This window comes from Staurois parvus, unplaced genomic scaffold (assembly GCF_062004578.1).
Source record: "Staurois parvus isolate SC_StPar_1 unplaced genomic scaffold, SC_StPar_1.0 ptg000021l, whole genome shotgun sequence".
NCBI lineage: Eukaryota > Metazoa > Chordata > Amphibia > Anura > Ranidae > Staurois > Staurois parvus.
The window spans coordinates 10518804-10540638 of NW_028317817.1; the positions used below are offsets into that span (position 1 = coordinate 10518804).

The 21835-nt window shown below is 40.4% G+C and overlaps 1 protein-coding gene across 7 annotated transcripts in view; it reads right to left on the reverse strand.

Moving 5' to 3' along the window:
- Nucleotides 1-21835, reverse strand: part of RARB (retinoic acid receptor beta) — a 960987-nt gene that overhangs the window by 88158 nt on the left and 850994 nt on the right. For all 7 annotated transcript variants that reach the window (XM_089690941.1, XM_089690911.1, XM_089690935.1 and 4 more), the window contains one exon: nucleotides 19547-19707. In XM_089690941.1, coding sequence (XP_089547067.1) covers nucleotides 19547-19707 — 161 coding nt within the window. The remainder of the gene's footprint in view (nucleotides 1-19546; nucleotides 19708-21835) is intronic.

The following is a 21835-nucleotide window of genomic DNA, read 5'->3' on the forward strand; positions in this document are numbered from 1 at the left end:
GCCGTTAATTTGAGTATGCTCAGTACCAAGGGGTTAAATTACAACCAATATTTTGCCTGAGAGCCATAAGCATAGCTATTGATAAACTTCTGGCTCTCCGATGCTGGACCTTCTGGTCTCAGCTCCAGCATCTACAGTCGATGTTTCTGCACCCCCCCCCATTAACAAAGTGATTTGTATTATTGAACTCATTCACAAAATATAAAGGCTTCTGTGAATGAACAGCAGAGGGGAGGGGCAGGCTTAGATGCTTTGTGTACTAAGCTACAGCTGTACTCCCAGAGCTTCATAAAAGTGTCAGATGTAAATTAAAGACATAAGTCCATGAGGTACATCTTGTTGGACTTCACTCATAATTTGTCAGTACATTTTACAAAGTGGCTTGATTCCTGGAGTTCCAGCTTTGTTAAAAAAATCTTTTAAAACCTCTAAAAATAAACCAGAAATACACACTTGGGAAACATTACCTGCCTAAGAATTTGGTAATCTGTTCAGTCAATCTTGTGAATTCCACATTGGACAGCACTGTTCCTGACCTACACTACAATAGCATACTCTGCTTAATGGACAATGAAGGAGCAGCAACAAACTAACAAAGTCATCCCTCACCTTCTATCACCACATGTGCATTGCAGTGAGGTTGATTGGCACAAATCACTAACTCACTCCCAATTTTGTGCAGTGGATAACAGGCTGATATCAGGATAAGTTCAGGTATGTTAATGAATAGAAAACATCATTAATTGCCGTCTTTTATACACTCAATGGCAACTTTATTAGGTACACCTGTTCAATTGCTTGGTAACACAAATCACTAATCAGCCAATCACATGGCAGCAACTCAATGCATGTAGGCATCTAGATGTGGTGAAGATGACTTGCTGAAGATCAAACCAAGCATCAGAATGGGGAAGAAGGATTTTCACGCACAACCATCTCTAGGGCTTACAGAGAATGGTCTGAAAAAAAGAAAATATCCAGTGAGCAGCAGTATTGTGGACGAAAATGCCTTGTTAATGTCAGAGGTCAAAGGAGAATGGACAGACTGGTTCGAGACGATAGAAAGGCAACAATAACTCATGTCAATATGGACCAAAATCTCTGAAGAATGTTTCCAACACCTTGGTGAATCTATGCCATGAAAAATTATGGCCGTTCTAAAGGTAAAAGGTGGTCTAAGCCGGTACTAGCAAGGTGCACCTAATAAAGTGGCCAATGAGTGTATCTGTTTTGAACACCAAAGGTTTTCAGCTGCAGTTTACTGTTTAGAATAACTGGCAAATTAATAATGCACTATAATTGTCTACAACAGCATATTAATTTGAAAGCATTCACTTCATGAAACTGGGAATATGCCAGGTGTGAACTGGAGGAATTACTAGATACATCCCTCATTTATTAGTGTTCATTCATTCCTACTTCATTAGGCAGGCACGATAATTAGCAGACGCTATTTATCCATAGGTCAGTTCAATAAAAGCTAATAAGCATTGCGATCATTCAATCTGAACTTTGCTAGAGCAGAATGAAGTTTATCTGAGCTACCAGCCTTCAACAAGTGACGGTGTTTATTCTAGTTTTGGATAGAGTGTAGTATAATGTTAACGTTTTTTTTTTCAAATTTTTAGCACTGTATGCAGCCTAGAAATATTTAGTCTTTTTTTTTTTTAATCTAGTCACCATTGTCATCCTAGAAATTGATGGGAAATCCAACATTATAAGTTGTTATTGGACCAGGAGGTGAGGGTAATTCTTGCATAACCTTAACCTGAAGATACCTATTTTGGTCACAACTGTTAAAAAATGTAATTAAAAGGGATATCCTCTTACTTTGGTGAGCTTTCCCTTACATCTTCTACATCTTGTTGTGTCTCTGAGGCAGGAAGTGAAAGGTGAGCTTTACAATGGGACATAGACAACAAAAAAGCAATTAAAAAACTCCATACTCTATCGAAAAAAAAGTTTTGGCTTCAGTAATACTTTAAGACTTTAAACCTTTTTTATTAAATCTGAGGCTTTGTTATGGTTCTAATTCCTAGTGATTAGCTGTGCTGCATGCTCTAAATGCATCCAGTCCAGGCTTTCTTCATTTTACAAGGGAAACATTTGCACTGCAGCAGAAACTGGACAGTTAATACTCTGGTATAGGCAACATCCATCTATGTGAGTAAGTGGTCTAGATATTGGGCCTATTATGATTATGATGGCACTAGGTATAAACTTGCCTATGTGTAGTTGTAGAGGTCTTGCCGTGTCAAGTTCAGAGCAAGATGGATGCATTGAAACAGCTTCACCAACAATTACTTTCCCCTCCTTACTGCGTATAAAGCTGTCATTTCCATCATATAAAACCCCGGCCATGGCAGCTGATAAAAATCAAAGCTTTGTGATGAGAGTGTGCAGGTTAAGGACTCTTCTGTCACAAGATTTATCAATGCAAAGCAATGGCTTCTGAAATACTCTTTTTTCTAGAGTCTGGGGGTAGCAGGTTAACAGTCGCCTCTGTGCCCGTTAAGACATTCCTCCCAGTAAGTGAGCCTGTACATTCTTCAGATTTATTTTATTTAATCCTGAAAGACCTGGGCAAAATGCAGCCCATCAAGAGGAAATGAGATCAGGGAAGGGAAAGAAAAATCAAGATGTGCAGTCATTCGGGCTGTAATTAAATTTAATAGCCAGTTTATCCAGTCCATAGAAATAGTGCATGGTAAAGAGATACACAATGCAGAGCCTACAGCAGGAAATCATTTGGCAATAGTTTATCCATCTGGAAAAAAGACATTGCATGAAACCAGCAAGTGTGAACAAAATATTCATCAGTATTATATGAGATTACTTTATCATGCCATTGAGTTTGACACATATTCTATTACACATAATGCACAGTGTCCCACACAAAATGCAAATGTAATAACCATACCTAGAAGAGAGATGGAAAGGGGAAAATGTCTATATTCCAGATAATCTGTTGTTGTAATGCGGTGTCTAATTCCAACACATTAAGAAATATATACGCTTCTGCTTATTTTAGAAAAGGCCGCTGTGGCCTGTGACACTTTAGTAGGTGCTATTGTTACAGAGAAGCTAGAGGCCTTAATGGAAAGTCTTTTTGCATATATTACTGATGTATGGGTCTAGGCAGGGTAATTCAGCTTGTAGAGAGATTATTATTTTGCATGGTATTACTTGACAGAGAATGTAAATACACCTCATTTCTATTAGATGGTTATTGCATCTACTCTTGTTAACCCATTTTTTGCCAAAAAAACAGCATAACAGAAATTTTGACAGAAGTACATTTGCTTATGGGGATGTTAGAATGGTTTACTCAGCGAAGCCTAAAGAACATCAGAAGTAGCGGTTCTTGGACCTTTCTCGTTAGGCTTTTCCATGCTCAGTACCTGAAATCTGAAGATCACAGATACGAAGGTCAACTAAGGGCTCGTTCACACTTGACTTTATTTCTAACTCTTGCTAAACGATCCTATAGCATTTGACAGGTGTTTGGGAAGCGTTTTTAACGCTCCTCAAATGCTCCCCAAACGCACTGCGTGGTTTTGAGGCATTTGATAGGCGTTTGCCAAGCGTTAAAACTGCACCACAAACTCCTTTAATGAAGGTAAATGGTATTAACGCTCCGCAAACGCCTTGTAACTGCGTCGCAAACGCACTGCAAACGTCTGCCAGGCGTTTGAGGAGTGGCACCATAGACTTGAATGGGAGGCTTCAACTCCTCCTGACTCAACATGAGGCGCCAGTTTTGCCGTGACGCAACGTTAACGCTTCAGTGTGAACTGAAACTGTGTGCTGCCATGTACAGAATTTTCATAGGCGTTTGAGAAGCGTTAAGAACGCTTCCCAAACTCCTGTCTGACGCCTGCTGACAAAGCTAGTGTAAACGCAGCCTAAGTCCTTCAGTGAAAATATGATATATTAATAGTCTGTTGCTGGTGGAGTGAAATTTCACCTTTCTTTGACAAAGTGGTAATTTTTTAAATCTATGAATCATGTCTGGCAATAAGGGTCCACCCCTGAAGAACTTCTGCCATTTTGCCTAGAATGCTTTCTACAAGCGAAACACAGCTTCTGAAAGAAAACATCTGGATTTGAATGGTCATAAGAATATCCAGAAAAATCTGCTTTGTAAATCATTACATCCCAATGATGTCCCAATGCTGTCTGCACCTGCCTAACATTTTTTCCTACTCTAGCCAAGAACAAAAGTGGGTGCTCATCTGGGCGAAGCATACAAATACAGATTTATTTAAAGCATACAAGTGGCAACTCACATTTGAGCAGGATACATGTGCATATCACTCATATGAGCTGCTGGGGAGATCTGGAAGCAGGAACAAACAGTGAGCCATGGAACACAGGGTCTCACCGGCTAGAAGTGGCTAAGCCACACACTCTTCCTGTTCTTCTTGGCACTGACATCACTTGTCATCACTTGTGAGTCACCACTTGTATGCTTTCAATAAACTTGTATTTTTATGCTACACCCAAATCGGTGTCCTCTCTTGTTCTTGTGTTGCCGCTTTGGTCCATGAGAAGCTGCCATCAGTGTGTGGTCCATTCTCAAGGAACTGCTGGGACTTTTTTCATGCTACTCCTGCTCATGGACTATTAGTTGTTAAGCTTATCCACCCACATGCACCATCTATATATGTTTACTTTTCTATTCTACCATCCATCAGACCAGCACAGAGTCAAGGGGAGTGCTCTGAAACACCTCCTCAGCTCTGTGATGGTGGTATGCTAGTTGGTGGTAGGAGATGTGAGCTGGCAACTGAATGTGTCCGCCCATAATCAATGAGATTGTGCACATTGAGCCTGTGGAAAGGTTGCAAATTTAAAATGCTGTTGAATTCTGGAAGGGGCACTGGGCACCAGCATCAGATTTAAAAAAAAATGAGTAAGCTCAGATGCTGGCTGATTGATTGTGGGGAGAATAAGCTTTGCGATTGAACCTAAGATGAGCTGAGACGGTGCCCTTTGGGAGTCAATTGTGTAAACAATCAGTCAATTGTGGCTGAGTCAATTGTGTCACCCCATCTTACCTCCCCCTTGCTCTCCCCACCTCTTTTGCCCCCCATCTCCTACTCTCACCATGGAAATCCTCCTAATGGGGGGCTAAAGGAAAGGGGGCAAGCAGGAACAAGGGAATGTTTACTGTTCAATGTATTCCATTCCCTCAGAGTGGAGAGTATAAGGGGAAAGGTAAACACAGATAATTTGCTATACTATGAGGTGAGCCTGTCATAGACGTTTCTAGGGGAACCTATGGTTTATCTCAGGTATGGAAATTACAGTTTATTATTTCCAACAGAGTGACTGCTTTAATAAAGTTGGATTTCTGTCGGACCAAATCCTCCTGTATCTTTATATCTCAGCAATATGGAGAAAACAAACCTTGCTCTCTGTCCCCTCCATATAAATGATAATGGCAATATGTATCCCTATTGTGTACCATTTTAAAGAGAAAATGGCCTGAGAAGTGTTAATGACTTTTATCCTTACTGAGGGGCAACTGTACAGGGTGCTGATTAAGAAGAGCATCTTATCCACAAAATGTAGACGCTGCAGGGCTTTGTCTTTAAAAAATCAGTCAATCCTACTGAAAGCTTTTTCAGCATCTGTGGGTAGAATTTAGCTGGGAAGGATACAGTACATGCCTGTGCCCAGTGGTAATTGGAAAGTACCTGCTGAACACTGACCCTGGCCTCTCTTTGCGGTATAAAACCCACTTGGTCCCAGTGTACCAGTTTTGTTAATGATGGTTTTATTCTGACTGTTTTAACCAACATCTTTGCATCCCTGTTCAAAAGAGACATGGGGCTATAGTTTTAGGATTTGGTGGCATTCTTTTCCTTCTATGGAAAAAGTGTGTTATGAGCCAAGAGGGTTTTAGGAGGCACTTTCCTACCCTTCTGGATCAAAATAAAGTATACACACGCAATCTAATAATTACTCTGAAAATTTTAGTTAATGGGCTCTGGTGAAGTCATCCAGGCCCAGACTTTTTCCCATCACAGTTAGCGTCTTAGAAATCCCCTCTACCATAATATCCTGTTCTAGAGAATGCAAAGTTTAATGGGATATATCATTTCCTCCAATTAATCCCTAATCATGAATCTCTTCTTTTCTCTTGCACCAGAAGTTTTATTCTATTTTTTTATAACTCCTAATCTTAGTCATACAATTGTCCGCTATCCAAGAAATTTACACAATCTGATCCCCTGAGGATGTGGTTAATTTGGTAATGTACAGTTTATCCACCCATTTTATGGGCTCTTGCAGGCAACTACTACTTCATGTTCATTAAACCTTTGGGGGCCATAAAAAGTTTCCTTTTGACTTTTGATCCAACTATGTGCACAGTTGCTTACACAGTTGAATCAACTGTTGACTCTCCAGTTCCCCTCCACTGCTCTGTGTTCCACCTCTTCCAAGCATTGAATTAGTTTAGGAATGTGGGCCTGCCTCTCCTTCTTAAGCCTTGACCCTTGGGCCATTAATTTGCCTCTAATCACAGTCTTATGAACAACTTAAATAGTCCTCTTTGACACCTCCTCCAAGATATTTTATAAGCCTGAATGGTCTGATGTACTAGAGCCTTCACACCTACATAGTCTAGAAAATTTTAATTTAATATTCATGTCCACTTCCTTAAACAATTTGCAAATTTCAGGTGTGTGAAGACCGATTCATAGTCATACAAAGTAATCGGGTGAATAACTTTAACACGTCCAAAGATTTATAATCTAGCAACATCAAATCAGTTCTAGAGTGGGACTGGTAAACTGTCGCATAATATGCAAAATCTTTTCTAAAGTGTTTCAAAGCTTCTGATGACATAATAGATTTCCTGGAGGAGGTATTGAGTACAGGATCCAAGTTCACATTGAAATCTCCTTCCACAAACAGTACATCCTCTGAGAACTTAAGTAATTCATGAACAATCTTATTCAAGAAGGTGAGCTGCTGCTTATTAGTTGCATAAACCATGGCAAAGGTGACCTTCTGATAATGAAGGATTCCTTTGACCATTACATATTGCCTGTCTGAGTTGACTTTTTGTGCTATAGGCTGGAGAGGCAGGGATGATGTACAGCTTTTGCTCATCCTTTGTTCTTCTGGTAGAAGAATTACCTATAAAGCATTAATGTATGAAAAGCAGGGTAAGCTCAGGTAGGACATTAGAGTAAACTAAGGTTTCCTGTGAGGATCTGGCCACTGTCTCATTAAGCAGGGCCTTCCTACACTGCTCATCTCTCACTTGACTACTGACAGGCCAGGAGGAATCTGGAACATGATTGGCTGGAAAGACTTTAGCCACAGGTGGCAGGGATTCATGGCTACTGCTGTTTAGCCTGCTGGGAAATCACTCTGATTGGATGGCAAGAGATCTCCCCACCCACTGGACCGGATGGGAGAATAGAAGGCCCAAGGAAAGCAACTGTCTGTGTTTTCTGGACAGCTGACAGAAGCTTGTGGAGGGATTTTGGGCTGCTACTGTTGAGCCTGCTGGGAAAGCTGCCAGAAGGCATGTGGCAGCAACCAGAAGAAACTGTTCTGCAGGAGAGAAAGAGATGGACACATCCTGCTGCTATACAGAGGTACTGGACCACATGCTATGCATCGCTGCCCCAGAGAGAGACTAACCACTGTAAGTACTGTGCTACTGTGTACAGAAGCTCTGCTATTGCTGTTTCCGCTGCTGGAGGAGTGAGCCTGAGAGACAAACGCTGCTGCAGGGAGAGAGACCATCTGCTGCCTGGAGAAAGCTACAAAGGATTTTGCTGCTGAAAGCCATGTGATTGCAGTATTGCATTTGGGGTGAATGTTCTGGAAAGCCTAAGGCCATGTGTGCTGTTGCTGATTTACTACTGCAGAGTGAGTGGTTGGCTTCTGTGCATCTCAGACTATATCACTATACGGGACGGTTACGGTATCTTGCAGTTCCAGTTTCTTTGTTGTTCCAGTATTCTGTTACCTACATTAGTGCAGAGGCTGCAACGTTGTTCCACATTACCATCACTCTTAGGGGAGAGATCTAGGACTGGGTGGTTACCCGGAGGAATTTAACACAGTTTCAGTTTGGTGACAGGCCTATTGACCATCATAGTGTGTTACTGTTGCCATCATCATGCAAGGAGTTGTGCCAAGAGGAAAGTTTTTCCTTATGGAGTGGATGTGTCCCCCATTTAGAAAAGAGTGCTCTGTCCAGAGGAAAAGGCACCAACACAGACAGGACTGAGCTGTTTGCCAACTTGCCAGTGGTTAGGCAGAGCATATTTACAGTATTCAGGCTGCACTATTAAAGTGGTCCTAAAGACTCAAGGTTTTTTACCTTCGTGCATAAAAAAACCTTCAGTGTGCAGCAGCCCCACCAATACTTACCTGAGCCCCCGCTCGATCCAGTGATGTCAATCACAGCCATTGAGCCAATGAGGAGAGAGAGGGGTGCGGCCAAGACATGGCTATGTGTGTGAATGGACATGCAAAGCAGCAGCTCGGGTGGGGGCCTGCTTGCTGCTTGCCCTGGGGGCACTTGGCAGGAGGGAGGGGCCCCCCAGTGATACCTTACAGTTTCAAGATTAATTCTGTTCTCTTACATTGGCCTGGTGTGTTCTGGCTGTAGGAGAACACCATGAATTGTGTTTTGTGATATTGAATCTGTATCACCTTGAAACTGTTGTCTAACCCAACCAAAGAAGAACAGAAATACAAATGTTCATGCTGCACCCAGTTCACTTATCACGTCTGGAAACTAGGATAAACCAGCAGGTTTCTGCCCCAGAGCTGATATGAAGGAATATCATCCCACATTTGGGATGCAAAGTCCGCTATTACAGGAAAGAGCTAGAAGATAAAAAAAACACCAAGCTCAAACTCTCCAAAGTTTAAACTTAAAGGAGGTAGAGGTCGCTGGGTAAAGTAGAACTACAGGCAAAACCTTTTTTTTTCTCATTTTGGATAAAGTAAAGGAGGGTTATAACCCCTGTAATAAGGTTTATTTTTGCCTTTGTTCCAATGTGGAGATTTACCTTAACATCCTGTTCCATAGCTGAAAGAGGAATTGAGGGGATATCCCTGCAAACTAAGTGTGCCCATTGGAAGATTTCCCCTCTATTACTTTTCTGGGGACAACCCAAAATTTGGAATAATCTTTTACTTTCACTGCCAATGGTAAACAGGACAAATAGAGAAGGTGAATCTCCCTAACAGGGGCACAGACAGCAATAAAAACTGACAGGTGTTCTAAAATAATTTCCCCCTATTCAAAACTAAAAACGTTTTGCCTTTAGTTATAATTTAATGGTAAGAAATAGGAAAGTCTAAGCACGAAAAAGTAAACAAAGTGAAAAGTCCTGTCTGCGGACTTCCAGCATGGGTCACAAAGCTCACCTCACCATGAATGTGCATCTGGACAAGTCAAGAAAGAAGTATAACTGCGCCCCATCAAAAATGAAACAAACCTTCTCTTTCTCATAGCCCATGTGATAGCTTCCTTGTCTGAATACTTGTACAGCTTAAATATATCATCATTATTTCTAGGGACCAGGGCTCTGTCAAATGCAATAGGGCACTTTGATGTGTCCACCAAAATAGATATCAAGATGTCTCTAAGTTTGGGCTTTAAATCCTTTTTTTCATTGGCCTCAGGGAGTCTGTTGATTCAAATGTTAGAGAGATGGCTTCTATTTAAAAAGTCATCAAGCTGCAGTATACGTTCCTCAATTTTGTGATCATGCCTTACTGGTTTATTCTTTGAGGCTTAAAAAGTTTACATTTAGTTTACAGGACAAAAATTCTCCCCTGTTTTTACCTTCATTTCACTAATGTTCTGATGAAAGGTAGTTTCTAAGTGTTTGATAGATATTTCAGCATTAGTGGGTAGATCTTTGTCTCAACCTAGAACCTCTATAGGATCACTATCTGCACTGCTTTGGGATTTGGAGTACCCAGTAGGGGAATAGAGAGTTGATTTTCAGTGTGAACAGTGGGGTAAAGAACAGTAAAACACCGTGCCCACATAGTGATGGAGATACTGCTCTCTGCTCAATGTGTCTGCTGGCTTCTACTGCTTCCCTGACCTGTGTGGTTAGCAACACTCTCTTTGGAGTTCCCCCCTGCCACTGAGAACCAATTTTCAAAGAATAATGTCTTAATTGCCCCTTTTGGGTTTTTGGGCATCTTCTGGGGAAGCAGTAAGCTATTCCTCAGCCCTAAGCATGTCCATGGCTGATATCTGGTTCTGCAGTCCACCTGGTGATTTGCCGGTGCAGAACTGCCCACAAACGTGGTTTTACAATCCAATGGCCAGACGACACCCCTGATTGCCTATTGTTAAGACTCTTACCATTCACACAGAAGTAAACACATAAACGCTAATTAAACACGTGCTGAAACGGTATTTAGTGCTATTGTTTCAGCTGGTATAGTATCTACATGTTTAAGTAAGACAGGTCATCTTGAATCCTGGCCCAGTGCACACAAGAGTATAGCTGTGATGCCAAAGTGGGCTTAGCTCATTCTTCATTTTGTCTTTTATTCCTTTTTAATGTGGCAGTTCACATAAATGTCATAAAAACTCTCTCCAACAAGCCTGCTACTTACATCATCCTAGTGTTCTGCTAGGACTATATTAAATTAATTTGACATTTAAATTCAGTGAATAATCTTTGGTAAATAAAGGCACTCAGCCTTACATCCACAGAACACACAGAACACAGTTGATTTTTTTCCAAACAGTAAGCCACTTCTGGTCTAACACTGAAAGGTATGATGCCAGACTCCCAAAAATGAATGTTATTTCAAAACCGTTCAAGTAGTTTAGAGCTAAACTCCAGGCAAACAACTAAGTACTATATATTATATGAGGGAGCTGTTTTAGGTACCAAATTATTTGGATTTTTGTTCACCAATTTACATATCCCTGCAAGACAGTACAGAAGCCTGGTGACCTGATTTACATCGCAGGGGTTTAGTAACACAGCTAGGTCATCCCCCCCCACGCCCGAAGTCTGCTAATGGACTGTAAAGAAACAGTAAAAGACAGACAAGGCAGTATCTCTGCTCTCTTCCTTGGTAAGGTTGTTCCTTTTCAGAGCATGTACAGTACATGCAGCAAAGCATGATTGGCTTCTATTGATGACCCTCCCTTTTCCAATCCAAGTGATGCTGTATAGGGGATTAGAGGTTGCAATCAAGTCATTCAATGTGTTTTATTATAAATAAGTATACATGCTGCATTTTTATTTTGTCTGGAGTTCAGCTTTACAGAGATTGTAGTTTAATTTTTTTTTTAATAACAAATATGTTATACTTACCTGCTCTGTGCCCCCATAGCAAGCCATTTGCTATGAGCAAATGGCTCCTGCTGCTTCAGCAAAGTCAGCAGAAGCAGGGAGAGAGGACAAAGCCGCTATAGACAGCTACCTTCAACTTAAAAAAAAAAATAAATAAATAAATAATGCACATCTTTTTACAGGTAAAAAAATGTGCATTTATTTATTTTATTAGGCGCCTGTAAAGCATTGCACCCGCAACCAGCAGATTGCAGGTGGAATACAAGGCTCCTGAAGACTGTCAGTGTAAGCTATCTGCTCGTACCTCCTATGGGTAGGCAATTACACAATGACAGAAACCATCAATGAACTACCTAGAGAGATTACCAGTGATCTAGAGTTTCAGTTGTAGTTTTTCCATTCACAGAACTCTGTGAATGAATGATGAGGCTGGGCAGGGGGGAACCCGAGCTCTTTATATTAAATTGTGGCAGTGGGTGTGGGGAGAAGATTCCCGACTCATTGTCACTAGAGGAGGTAATTCGGGGAGAGGCTGCAGCAGTGAGCACATATTACATGTTCCATCCTAAAAATGGGTGGAACTTGAAACATGTTCCCAAAGGTGAACTTATCATTTAATGCGGGGAATGCATTAAGGTAAAAAATCTTTAGGCTTTAGAGCCACTTTAAAGTTATTTAAAAGACCAGTGAGTAACAATTTAGTGGATCCTGGTTATCAGTGCAGAATAAGGAATAAAAGTATTCAAGCACACCATAAATACCACACAAACAAATTGATATTGTATAAATTACTACCAGTGTGAACATTGTTAAGGACTGAGGACAAAATTAGGATGTAGCACAACCTTTCTCGACACAGAGGAACCCTTGAAATACGTTTCCAATCCTAGGTAACCCCTAATAAAAATGACTATATCTTAAACTCATGATAAATTAGTGAGATGGTCAGTGGAAAAATGTTCCATACACTTGTGGTCATTGGGCAGAATTAACCTCTTGCACATAGATAAAAATATCAATGGTGTCAGTGCGGAACTTGTCTGAGAGGCAAAAATTGCCCTTTGCTCAAGGAACCCCTAGCAACCTCTGGAGGAACCCTAGGTTGAGAAACCCTGATGCATACAGTATATGAAATGATATGCCATGGTAAGCCTATATTAAATATAGCTTAGTGTCTGCTCAACAGGTCCCACAAGCTTGAGGCCATTTACAAATACTCATTCACACATGCCCCCTGGCAACCACTAGTTTCCAAATTGTCAGTCTAGGCATGCTGGTAAAAAAGATACAAGCATTATTAAATATCTCTGACAACCAATTACCTGTCGAAGTATACTTGCTAAATATTTGCTATTATAAATACAGCAAAAGATTGACCTTTGTCATACAGATGGTTAAAATAAGAAAGGCATTTGATTCTGTCTCTACTATGTGGTTTATCAGACCATCAATGTGGAATACACAGGAGGTCCCAAGAGAAAAATGCTTACTTGGCCCCAGCATTAATTCCTGTTATTTAACAGTATGTCTACATTGATTGTTTTGACTAAAAGCAAGGGCAAGCACGGCAGTTGTGAAGACGCACAGAGCAAGTTTCTCTGAGCTCAGCAACTTCTCTTATTGTCACATCTCCAGTCATATTTGCATGGCTTCCTCAGAATTAGCAATCACAGGAATATGTCCTTCCTTTGAAAATATAATAATCTCACTTATCAATGATAAATGAAAGACTAGCAGATCGGTCATTGTCTACATTACGCGGGCTCATCTATGTCTTCATTTAAAATCTGTAGACTGTCTGCATGTCTTCAAAGGACACTTTTTTTCCTATTTAAATAAATTATTACCCTTACAAAATAATGTTCCGCATTGCAAGAAGTGGAACTCAAGCACAGTGCTGGCATTTCACTAGCGTTTTACCTGAATAATTTAAGCTTTTAAATTCTTGATTACACCTCATGCTTACGTATCAGAGCACAATCCAGAGAGTATTATAGCTTGCAAAATGAGAATGGCAAACTCTATCTTCGACATCTATTGCTCAGTGCTTGAGCTGGAAGGGTGTAGTATTTCCTAACGGGGGTCATTCTTTGGGCGAGTGTGTGATAGTGCCAAACCACAATCACAGCTAGGACACACACACTCAAACATTGGTGCAAATACACATGGTCCAAGCATGTGGTCAGTTCAGGGCACTGCCACAAGTTAGTAATTAAAAATTGCATTATGTTTTTGTATTCCTCTAAATAAGAAGGCCTCATGCACACTGCAGCTGTCAATCACCTGTTTTACAGGCGTTCAACTTTTTTTTTTGTCCCTAAATGCCCCTCCACGTTAACCTATGGGGGTAATTTACTAAAACTGGTGAGTGCAAAATCTGGTGCAGTTCTGCATAGAAAACAATCAGCATTATTGCCAAAGCTTAATTGAACAAGCTGAGGATAGAAGTTCATTGGCTACCATGCACAGTTGCACCAGATTCTCCAATGCTCCCATATTAGTAAATCTCCTTCTATGTGTCCATGCACACATAGGCGTTTACAGGCATTTAGAGGAAGGGAAGTTTACTGATAGAAATTTGAACAAACCAAGATTGTGTTTAAGAGAGGATCATTTAAGCAGAAAAAGCTCCTGATTATTATTATTATACAGGATTTATATAGCGCCGACAGTTTGCTCAGGGCTTTACAATATAAACTGATGCATCTAAATGCGCCTAAATGCTAGGCGTTCATACATTTCAATAGCCAGAATAAATCACTATACTGGCTAATGAAGTGAGTGCATGCCCAATCACTTGATGTGCTTAAATGTGTTTATAAAATGAGGCTTTAGGTGTGTTTTACTGCTGCCTTTCTCCTATCGGGGAAAAAAGCGTTCAGAAGAGCATAGTATACATGATGCCTAAAAGGTGTCTAAATAATTAGAAACACAAGGAAAGCTCTACAAACACCATAAACAGATGTCTAGCCAAGTAATGGTGGCATGTGCCTCTTGAGCTTAATGCAGTGATTATAACACCCCAACTAAATTACAGAGACCCTGTCTAGTTGTGACATAGCAACACTAGATACCAGTGAAGAAAAAAAGAGAACCTGTGCTACCGAACAAAACAAAATAAATGGGCAGATTCAAGGAACGTCTGGTTCTTGTCGGGGGCAGGTAACAGTATTAACAGCTGCAACCCCTCTAGGCTGCCTATCTTCAGGCAAGTTACTACAAATACTTTCTAGAATTCATATGTATAAAATACAGTTCGTCTGCCAGAGATGTTTCATTACTAAGAAGAACAAGCAGTTTCTAGATTTAATCAAAATCAAACCACACAATCCAGTATGCCAAAAAAATGCATGGATAAAAATGTAACTTCCAAACACAGGAAATGGTTGCATATCATATACATATACAACACCTTGGATTAGGAAATTATGATATATATTGTGCAGCAAACACTATCCAGGTTTGGCAGGGATAAAGAGTTTGGAACAAGGCTTTAAAACTATAAACAGATCTGCCAAACATAATGACCTCACAGTGAAGCTACCCATTGACATTAATCAGAGGTAGGTTAGATTGACATATGCAATAGTCCTCTATTGTCTATGGGCAGCTCAAATGTGATATAGTCATGACCAGAATATTTGACAGCAGGTTTAAAGTTGAACCCCTGGCAGATATAAAAAAAAGACACTAATGAATGCACTCATTCAAAATTGGATAAATCCAACTGCAGCCAAAACTTTTTATGTTGGATAAAGCAGGGAAGTGCTAGAGTCTATGCCAGGCTTTTACTTCTGTTCGTGTCTATGTTGAGGATATTCTGTCAAGACAGAAAGGGGTGGGAAATCTCTCTAACGGGCAGAACCAATAAACAAATGCTTTTAGCTGAGTGGGGAAGGGAACATGTGACAATGTTTTAACTGCTTTATGGGCCTTCCTGTCCCAGTGATGCCTGTATCCCCAAATTTCTTGCAAGAATATCAAAGGGACAAATGAAAATCTCCCCAAATGGGTCACTTACAGAAATTAAAAACTAACAGTATTTTAACTCTTCACCTTCTATCCAAAATGTAAAAATTAAAATGTGATTGAAGGTAGGCTTTAAAGGTTAAAGAGGAGTTCTGACCCCCCCCCCAAAAAAAAAGTAAAAGTCAGCAGCTACAGACTTTTAATATTAGAGCACTTACCTGTCCATGGATCCAGCAGGGTCCTCGCCCCGAGCTGATTCTTCAGTCAGCTGTCGGTGCTGGCGCATCCATCATGACTAGAGGAAAGGAGCAGTGAAGACTTGCGGCTTCACAGCTGGTTTTCTACTGCGAATGCGAGAATCGCGCTGCACTTTGTGAATGTGCTGCAATCCTCTGGGACCTGTGAAATGTCCCAGAGGGTTGCAGGGGAAAGGAGGGGGGCCAAGGCGAACTGAGCCGGAAGTTGGAGTGGGTACCTGTGAAAAACAGGCATCTGCTCCCCCCCAAAAGGTGCCAAATGTGGCAGTGGAGGGAGAGGACAGACTTTTGAGTGTAACTCAGCTTTAAGTTCACCTTTAGGAACATGTTACCTATATTTAGGGTATAACATGTAACATGTTCCTAAGCACCCTCACACACCCTAAGAGCCCCATCTCCGGTGATAGTAGGTGGGGATTCCTCTCCCCTGAAGCTGTTTTGACTACGCAGGCACATCCATTCACAAAGATCTGTGAATGAATAAACTACAAAAGAAGAAATATATACCTGTGCTCATATCCCAATAGCTTCTACATGTATATAGTCTAGCACGTACTAAAGGAGTGTGACCACTTATTCATCCAACATGGCAGGCAGAGTTGTAGTTCCCAATGGATTGTGAGTGTGCTGAGCAGCAAATTCTTTGTCCATGTACACTTCTCCTGGCTTTCTAACTAAACCATGGTATGGGAAAAAACCTGGAGGAAAATTGTGCAGGAGCTTGACACTGCACCCTGATCCGCAAATGTCAAGTAACTGAATTTGTATTAATATCAGCCAAGCCAGGCTCTGCTCCAGTGTACATGTGTTGACCAGAGGTAAGAGCAGACTGATGATGTTGTTGGGGTGCTGTTGCTCCTTCATTGTCCAGATGTCTATTAACTGCTAGTGTTTTAGTTGTCCCTTTAGAAATTATAAGGCAGGGCACAGAATATGAGATCTTCTTTCCTGCAATCATAGGTTGCAGGAAAGAAAATCGCTAATTTCCTCCATCAACACAGTCAGTGTTGATGGGGGAGTCCCCCCTCCCCACACTCAAGGAGCTATTGTGTTCACTTGGCTGGGGGCGCTGGTGCTGGCCCTATCGGGGAGAACACAATGATTATTGCTAGCAGTAATAATCACATGCTAAAAATCCAACATGCTGGTTGTACTCAAGTCGATCAATGAATTGACTTAGGTACAATCAGCCTACCCATAGATGAATTGAGTCTTTGCTGGTCCCTGCTGAACCAGTTGAGATTTGATCCATCTATGGCCAGCTTTAAGCTCCACCTTATGTGAGCAGGGCAAAAACTATTCAGAAAAGTTACTGGCTGTAGGTAATACTAATATAAAGATCATGGCAGACAGTGAACTATAAAACATTTGATAAATTCTTTGTGTACTGTGCTAGCATGTGTTTTTGCAGTATAGAAATGTGGCAACCGCATTACTTTCATTTTAATGGTATGGTATTACCATTATGATTCCTAAAAATGTTCTGCATGATGTACTTTGATGTGGTTCCCATTGATGTGGATGTAGGTCTTCCACAATGCCAGGAATTTCTGAAAAACTTTGGCACAGTTCTCTCTGTGCTGTTTATTACAGATGTAGAATTGGTGCAGAAACAAGTGTTCACCTATATAATTGTCTTATATGGCATTACACTATGTATCTGCTCAGGAGCATTCAAAAGCAATGTTTTGCCCTGGGCTAATCCCATCTCTAGTGCTAAGCTCAACCCCACAGCCTCCATTCTTGTGCTATATCCTTTGTTCCTAAGTAGCAGGAAACAGCTCGGAATTCATGACATTTGTTAATAACATTTTGGGGCATTTATCAATTCTGTCGCAATGCAAGGCAAGCAGAAGAAGTAACACGGATTATGAGGCAGATTTGCTATTAGATTGCGGCTTTATTTATATATTCCTCCCTCAGTTTGCTTTAAAGTAACTAGGAATATAAAACCTGCCTCACACCACTCCACAACTGTGCACACATTTTAAGTGAAAATTGTGTCTTATCTACAGTGGTAACTCTGTTGCAGACCTTTGTAAAACTATATCAGTTTGCTGTCCAGGATTGCAGGCACATGAAAAGCAAAAACTGTACATACAAAACTGTTGCAAAAATGAGAAACAGATTAATTTGCAATAGCCATGTTTCTACTGTTGTGAAAATTTGGGTAAGAAATTGCCCCCATTGTCCCTTGCCTCCAGACTGATTTTGCCAACATGGGGGCCCTGCATCCAGTGCTCAAGGTGTGAACTCAGTCAGTCAAAAAATATAACCAAGAAGTGAAATAAAGCAAACACTTCTCTTAGCATTTGCGTTTCATAGGCTCATATATGACTGTCTAGTACAAGCTGATTAATATCCCTTGTGGAACTGAATAACAGTAAGGTCTTGAATTTGAACCAGCATCTTCATGTGCAAGAACTAAAAGTGGTTGTAAACCCTTTCATCACCTAAGACAAGTCACTTCACTGGGTATATATGTAACAAATCCTCCTACATAAATTGTACCTGTTTATGTGCAGTCTTCTCTTCTCTACATCCGTTCAAAGTTTAGAATCTATAAAGCTTTTCTGAGAGTCCAGAAAACAGGGGGCGGGGAACTGAAGCTACACTCTGCAGAGCTCAGTGAGGAGAGCTCTGAGAGCTGATTGGAGGGAAAAACTCCTTCACACAGCACACAGGAACAGAGCTGAAAATGTCAATCTGCTGAAGGTCCCTCCCATGTAAATAATTTTCTCTTGGTGTCAGGAAAACTTGTCAGACGTGATTAATGCTGATAGCAGAGGAACAATGCAGCAGACAGAAATGACACTCAGTGGTCTGGATTGAGATAAGTACACTTTACAGAGAGATATGCTTTGTTTATATTTCATGTCTTACGTTTAAAACCACTTTAAAGTAAAACTAAAGGCATAATCCCTGCCATTTTTTTGGCATCTGTGTCCCATTGGGGACATTTACCTTCACTTCCTGTCCCATAGCCAAAACAAGACAGAAGAGGAAATCCCTGCAAATAAAAAAAAATCTTTGGAACGTTTCTGGGGACAACCTGAAACTTGGGATTTTCTTTTTGCTTTCACTTTCAACAATAATGGAAAACAGGAGAGAGAGGGTGAATCTCCCTAAAAGGGACACAGACAGCAATAAAAAGGACTGGTGTTCAAATCCTTCTCCACTCTATCCAAAACTAAAAAAAGTTTTGCCTTTAGTTATATTTTAACATTACAATACATGTTGTTGCATGATATAGCTGGTAGCACATTAATACTGTATATATGTGGACAGAAAAACTCTCTTTACACAATAGCACCACCAGAGACCTTTAGAGCTGTCAACTCAGCTGGGTGTCATCCAAAACTTACTGACTCTTTCTTGGCCTCTCAACAAGAGCAATCTGACCACGTTTTGAATAACTTATTAATTCTAGCACACCTGTGTTCTGACTTACTATCATCATCAATGAAAAGTATTTTAAGGTCAGCCACATAAATGCCAAAGGCCTACCCACCAAACAATCGGGTCACCTTGAATATGGCTATTTTAAATCCAGCATATCAGTGTTCAGAATTACCATTACTATTGATGAATACTATTTAAAGGTCAGCTATTCAAATGCTAAAGGTCTACCCACAATAGTCCTGGTCCAATAACAGCACTGATTGGGTGTGGTTAGGGAATCAAGATTTTCTGATTGGTCTGTTGTATTGCACAGATTGTTGCCTTTTGCCGTAACTATAGGGGTATTAACTAAAGAGGAATATCATTTAACCATCCTAGGTTCATAATTAGCAGTGATTTGGGCAAAATATATGAACAGAGTAAAAATGAGGGGAAACTCTGGAGCAAATCTTCTTCATCTTCTTCCTAGAGAACAAGTAACAGGAATTTTACCATCACATTTATAAATCATGACTAGCTGTAGATGAAAGAAAATGTAATTCTACATGTGAGAACAGTGTCTTATGTGCAAGCAGTTCCAAATCATTAGCAGGTAAAACCTACCGTAGTGTATTTCCCCAGCTGACATAGGGAGGGGAAAGTTTCTTGATGCGCTTTTCTGATTTTCTCTGCCAGGTCATCGAGCTCGGCTGTCATTTCGTAGTTCTCTGTGCACTCCTGTTTCAATGGTTCTTTCTTCTTCTTGTTTCTGTCATTTCTGACTGCTGCAGGAGAGATGAAGATACTTCAGACACTGGCTACTGAGCTCAAAAACTCCCTGAAAGTGAGCCCAAGTGTGCGTGAGCATGCTAATAGTTAGCTCTCTGTATTGTATAATGTGAAGTAGATACATAGAAAATGGTGGTAACTGCACACACTAACATGAGATCCACATGAGGCAAGAAGGTTAACATTTGTCCGTTTGCCAGGATCTGAAATTATATCTGTGAGGTCTACAGCAGCTGGTAAACCTAACCTCAAGCTTCATTATTCTTGTTCAACACTACTACTAAAAATAAAAATAATGAAAAAAACTCCCAAGTATGCAAATAAAAAGGAAACATAAAAAGTATGTAAAATAAAAAGGAAATTATCATACATTTAGACTCTACCAAGCTAACCATACAACATTGTTGCATGTTTTGATTGGCACCTGCAACAGGAGGACACACAATTAGGAGGAATGTTTGGTTTGAACAAAAGTCCCTAATAAGGAAGAAAATGGGACTCAAAGATTCCTCTGACATTGTTTAGTATGGGGAGGAGAGACACTAGCAGTCAGGACAGGTTTGTTTAATTGTCTGAATGACTGCTTGCCTTCCACACAGCAGTTAGCTGATGGTCATACATGGGGATTATAAACATGAGGTTGTCTTCCAGTCAGGATGAGAATGTCCAGATAATGTGACTGTCCTCTCATGTGTCTGGATAGCCTTATCAACTATATTTTTAGGCCACTTTTTCAAAATTTCAGAAATAAGTAAAGCTATATAACATACAAATTATGTAACTGAATCATTTTACAACACCCTACTGGTTTCCAGTACAATACTTTGAGTAAAGAAAATGGCTAATGGTCATTGGTACGTTTTCTTTCTATCCTAAAATGTTTATTAACCTGCAACAATATGCAGCTAACAATGAGAGATATCAGAGTTTCTGTGCTGACTTATTTCAGGTATATCCAAAGTCGTTTTTTCCATTTTGGATAGAGTAGGCAACCCATCGGCATTTCTTCCCATTTTGGATAGAGTAGGCAACCTATCGGCATTTTTTCCCATTTTGGATAGAGTAGGCAACCCACGTGGCCTACGTGGAGTTGCTGTTCCCAGTTGCTTCCACTTTGTTACAATTTGTTACTAACAGTTGACTGTGGAATAATTAGTAGCAAGGAAATTATACAGATGGACTTATTGCACGGGTGGCAACCTATCACGGTACCACGTTTGAATTCACTGAACTCCTGAGGGCGACCCATTCTTTCACAAATGTCTGTAGAAGCAGTCTACATGCCTAGGTGCTTGATTTTATACCCCTGTGGCCATGAAAGTGATTGAAACACCTGAATCCAATGATTTGGAGGGGTCTCCCAATACTTTTGGCAATAAAGTGTATTTCAGATATATCTAAAGACATTTTTTTTTCAATTTTAGACAGAGTAGGCAACTTGTCAGCATTTGCTTTTACCAACACTGTCCCACCAGAGAGATTTCTTCGCACGCCCTGTTATGTAGACACAGAATGTGAGACGTAATCTCCTCAAAGTGAGGGAAATCACCTCTGCTGATGGTCATCAGGTCAAATCTGTGAATCTCTCCAGCAAATTACTTTAGATACATTTTTATTACTTTTAGAATTAAGTTTACACAAACATTTGAATCTTCATTTTAATTAGTTATAAATGTCAAACATTATTTATGAAATATTTGCCACTTTTCAGCTTTACTTACTATGTCTTGGGATGATTTTTGAACCTGAAATCCAAAGTTAAAGTGTTACTAAACCCAGGACCCTGCATTTACTATATCTGGTCTCCCACAGTACACAGAACATGGAAATGCAATTATTTTAGTAAATATAAACTACTAAATATCTTTTCTCATCAGCAGTTAGAGCAGTCTTGTGACTTATATCCGTGTCCAACTGAGCACATGTTAAAGCTTGTAAGAGAAGTTTTAATTTTGCTCTAGGAGGCTGCAGGACCCCTGACCTCTGTCTGGACAATGCTGATTTACCCTGTGCTGATCACATGCGCTCCCCCCCCCTCCCAAAAAAAAAACCTCTCTAGCAATACACACCTAACTGAGCATTTGCAGAGTGACTCCACATGATATGTCTTATCAGGAGATAAGA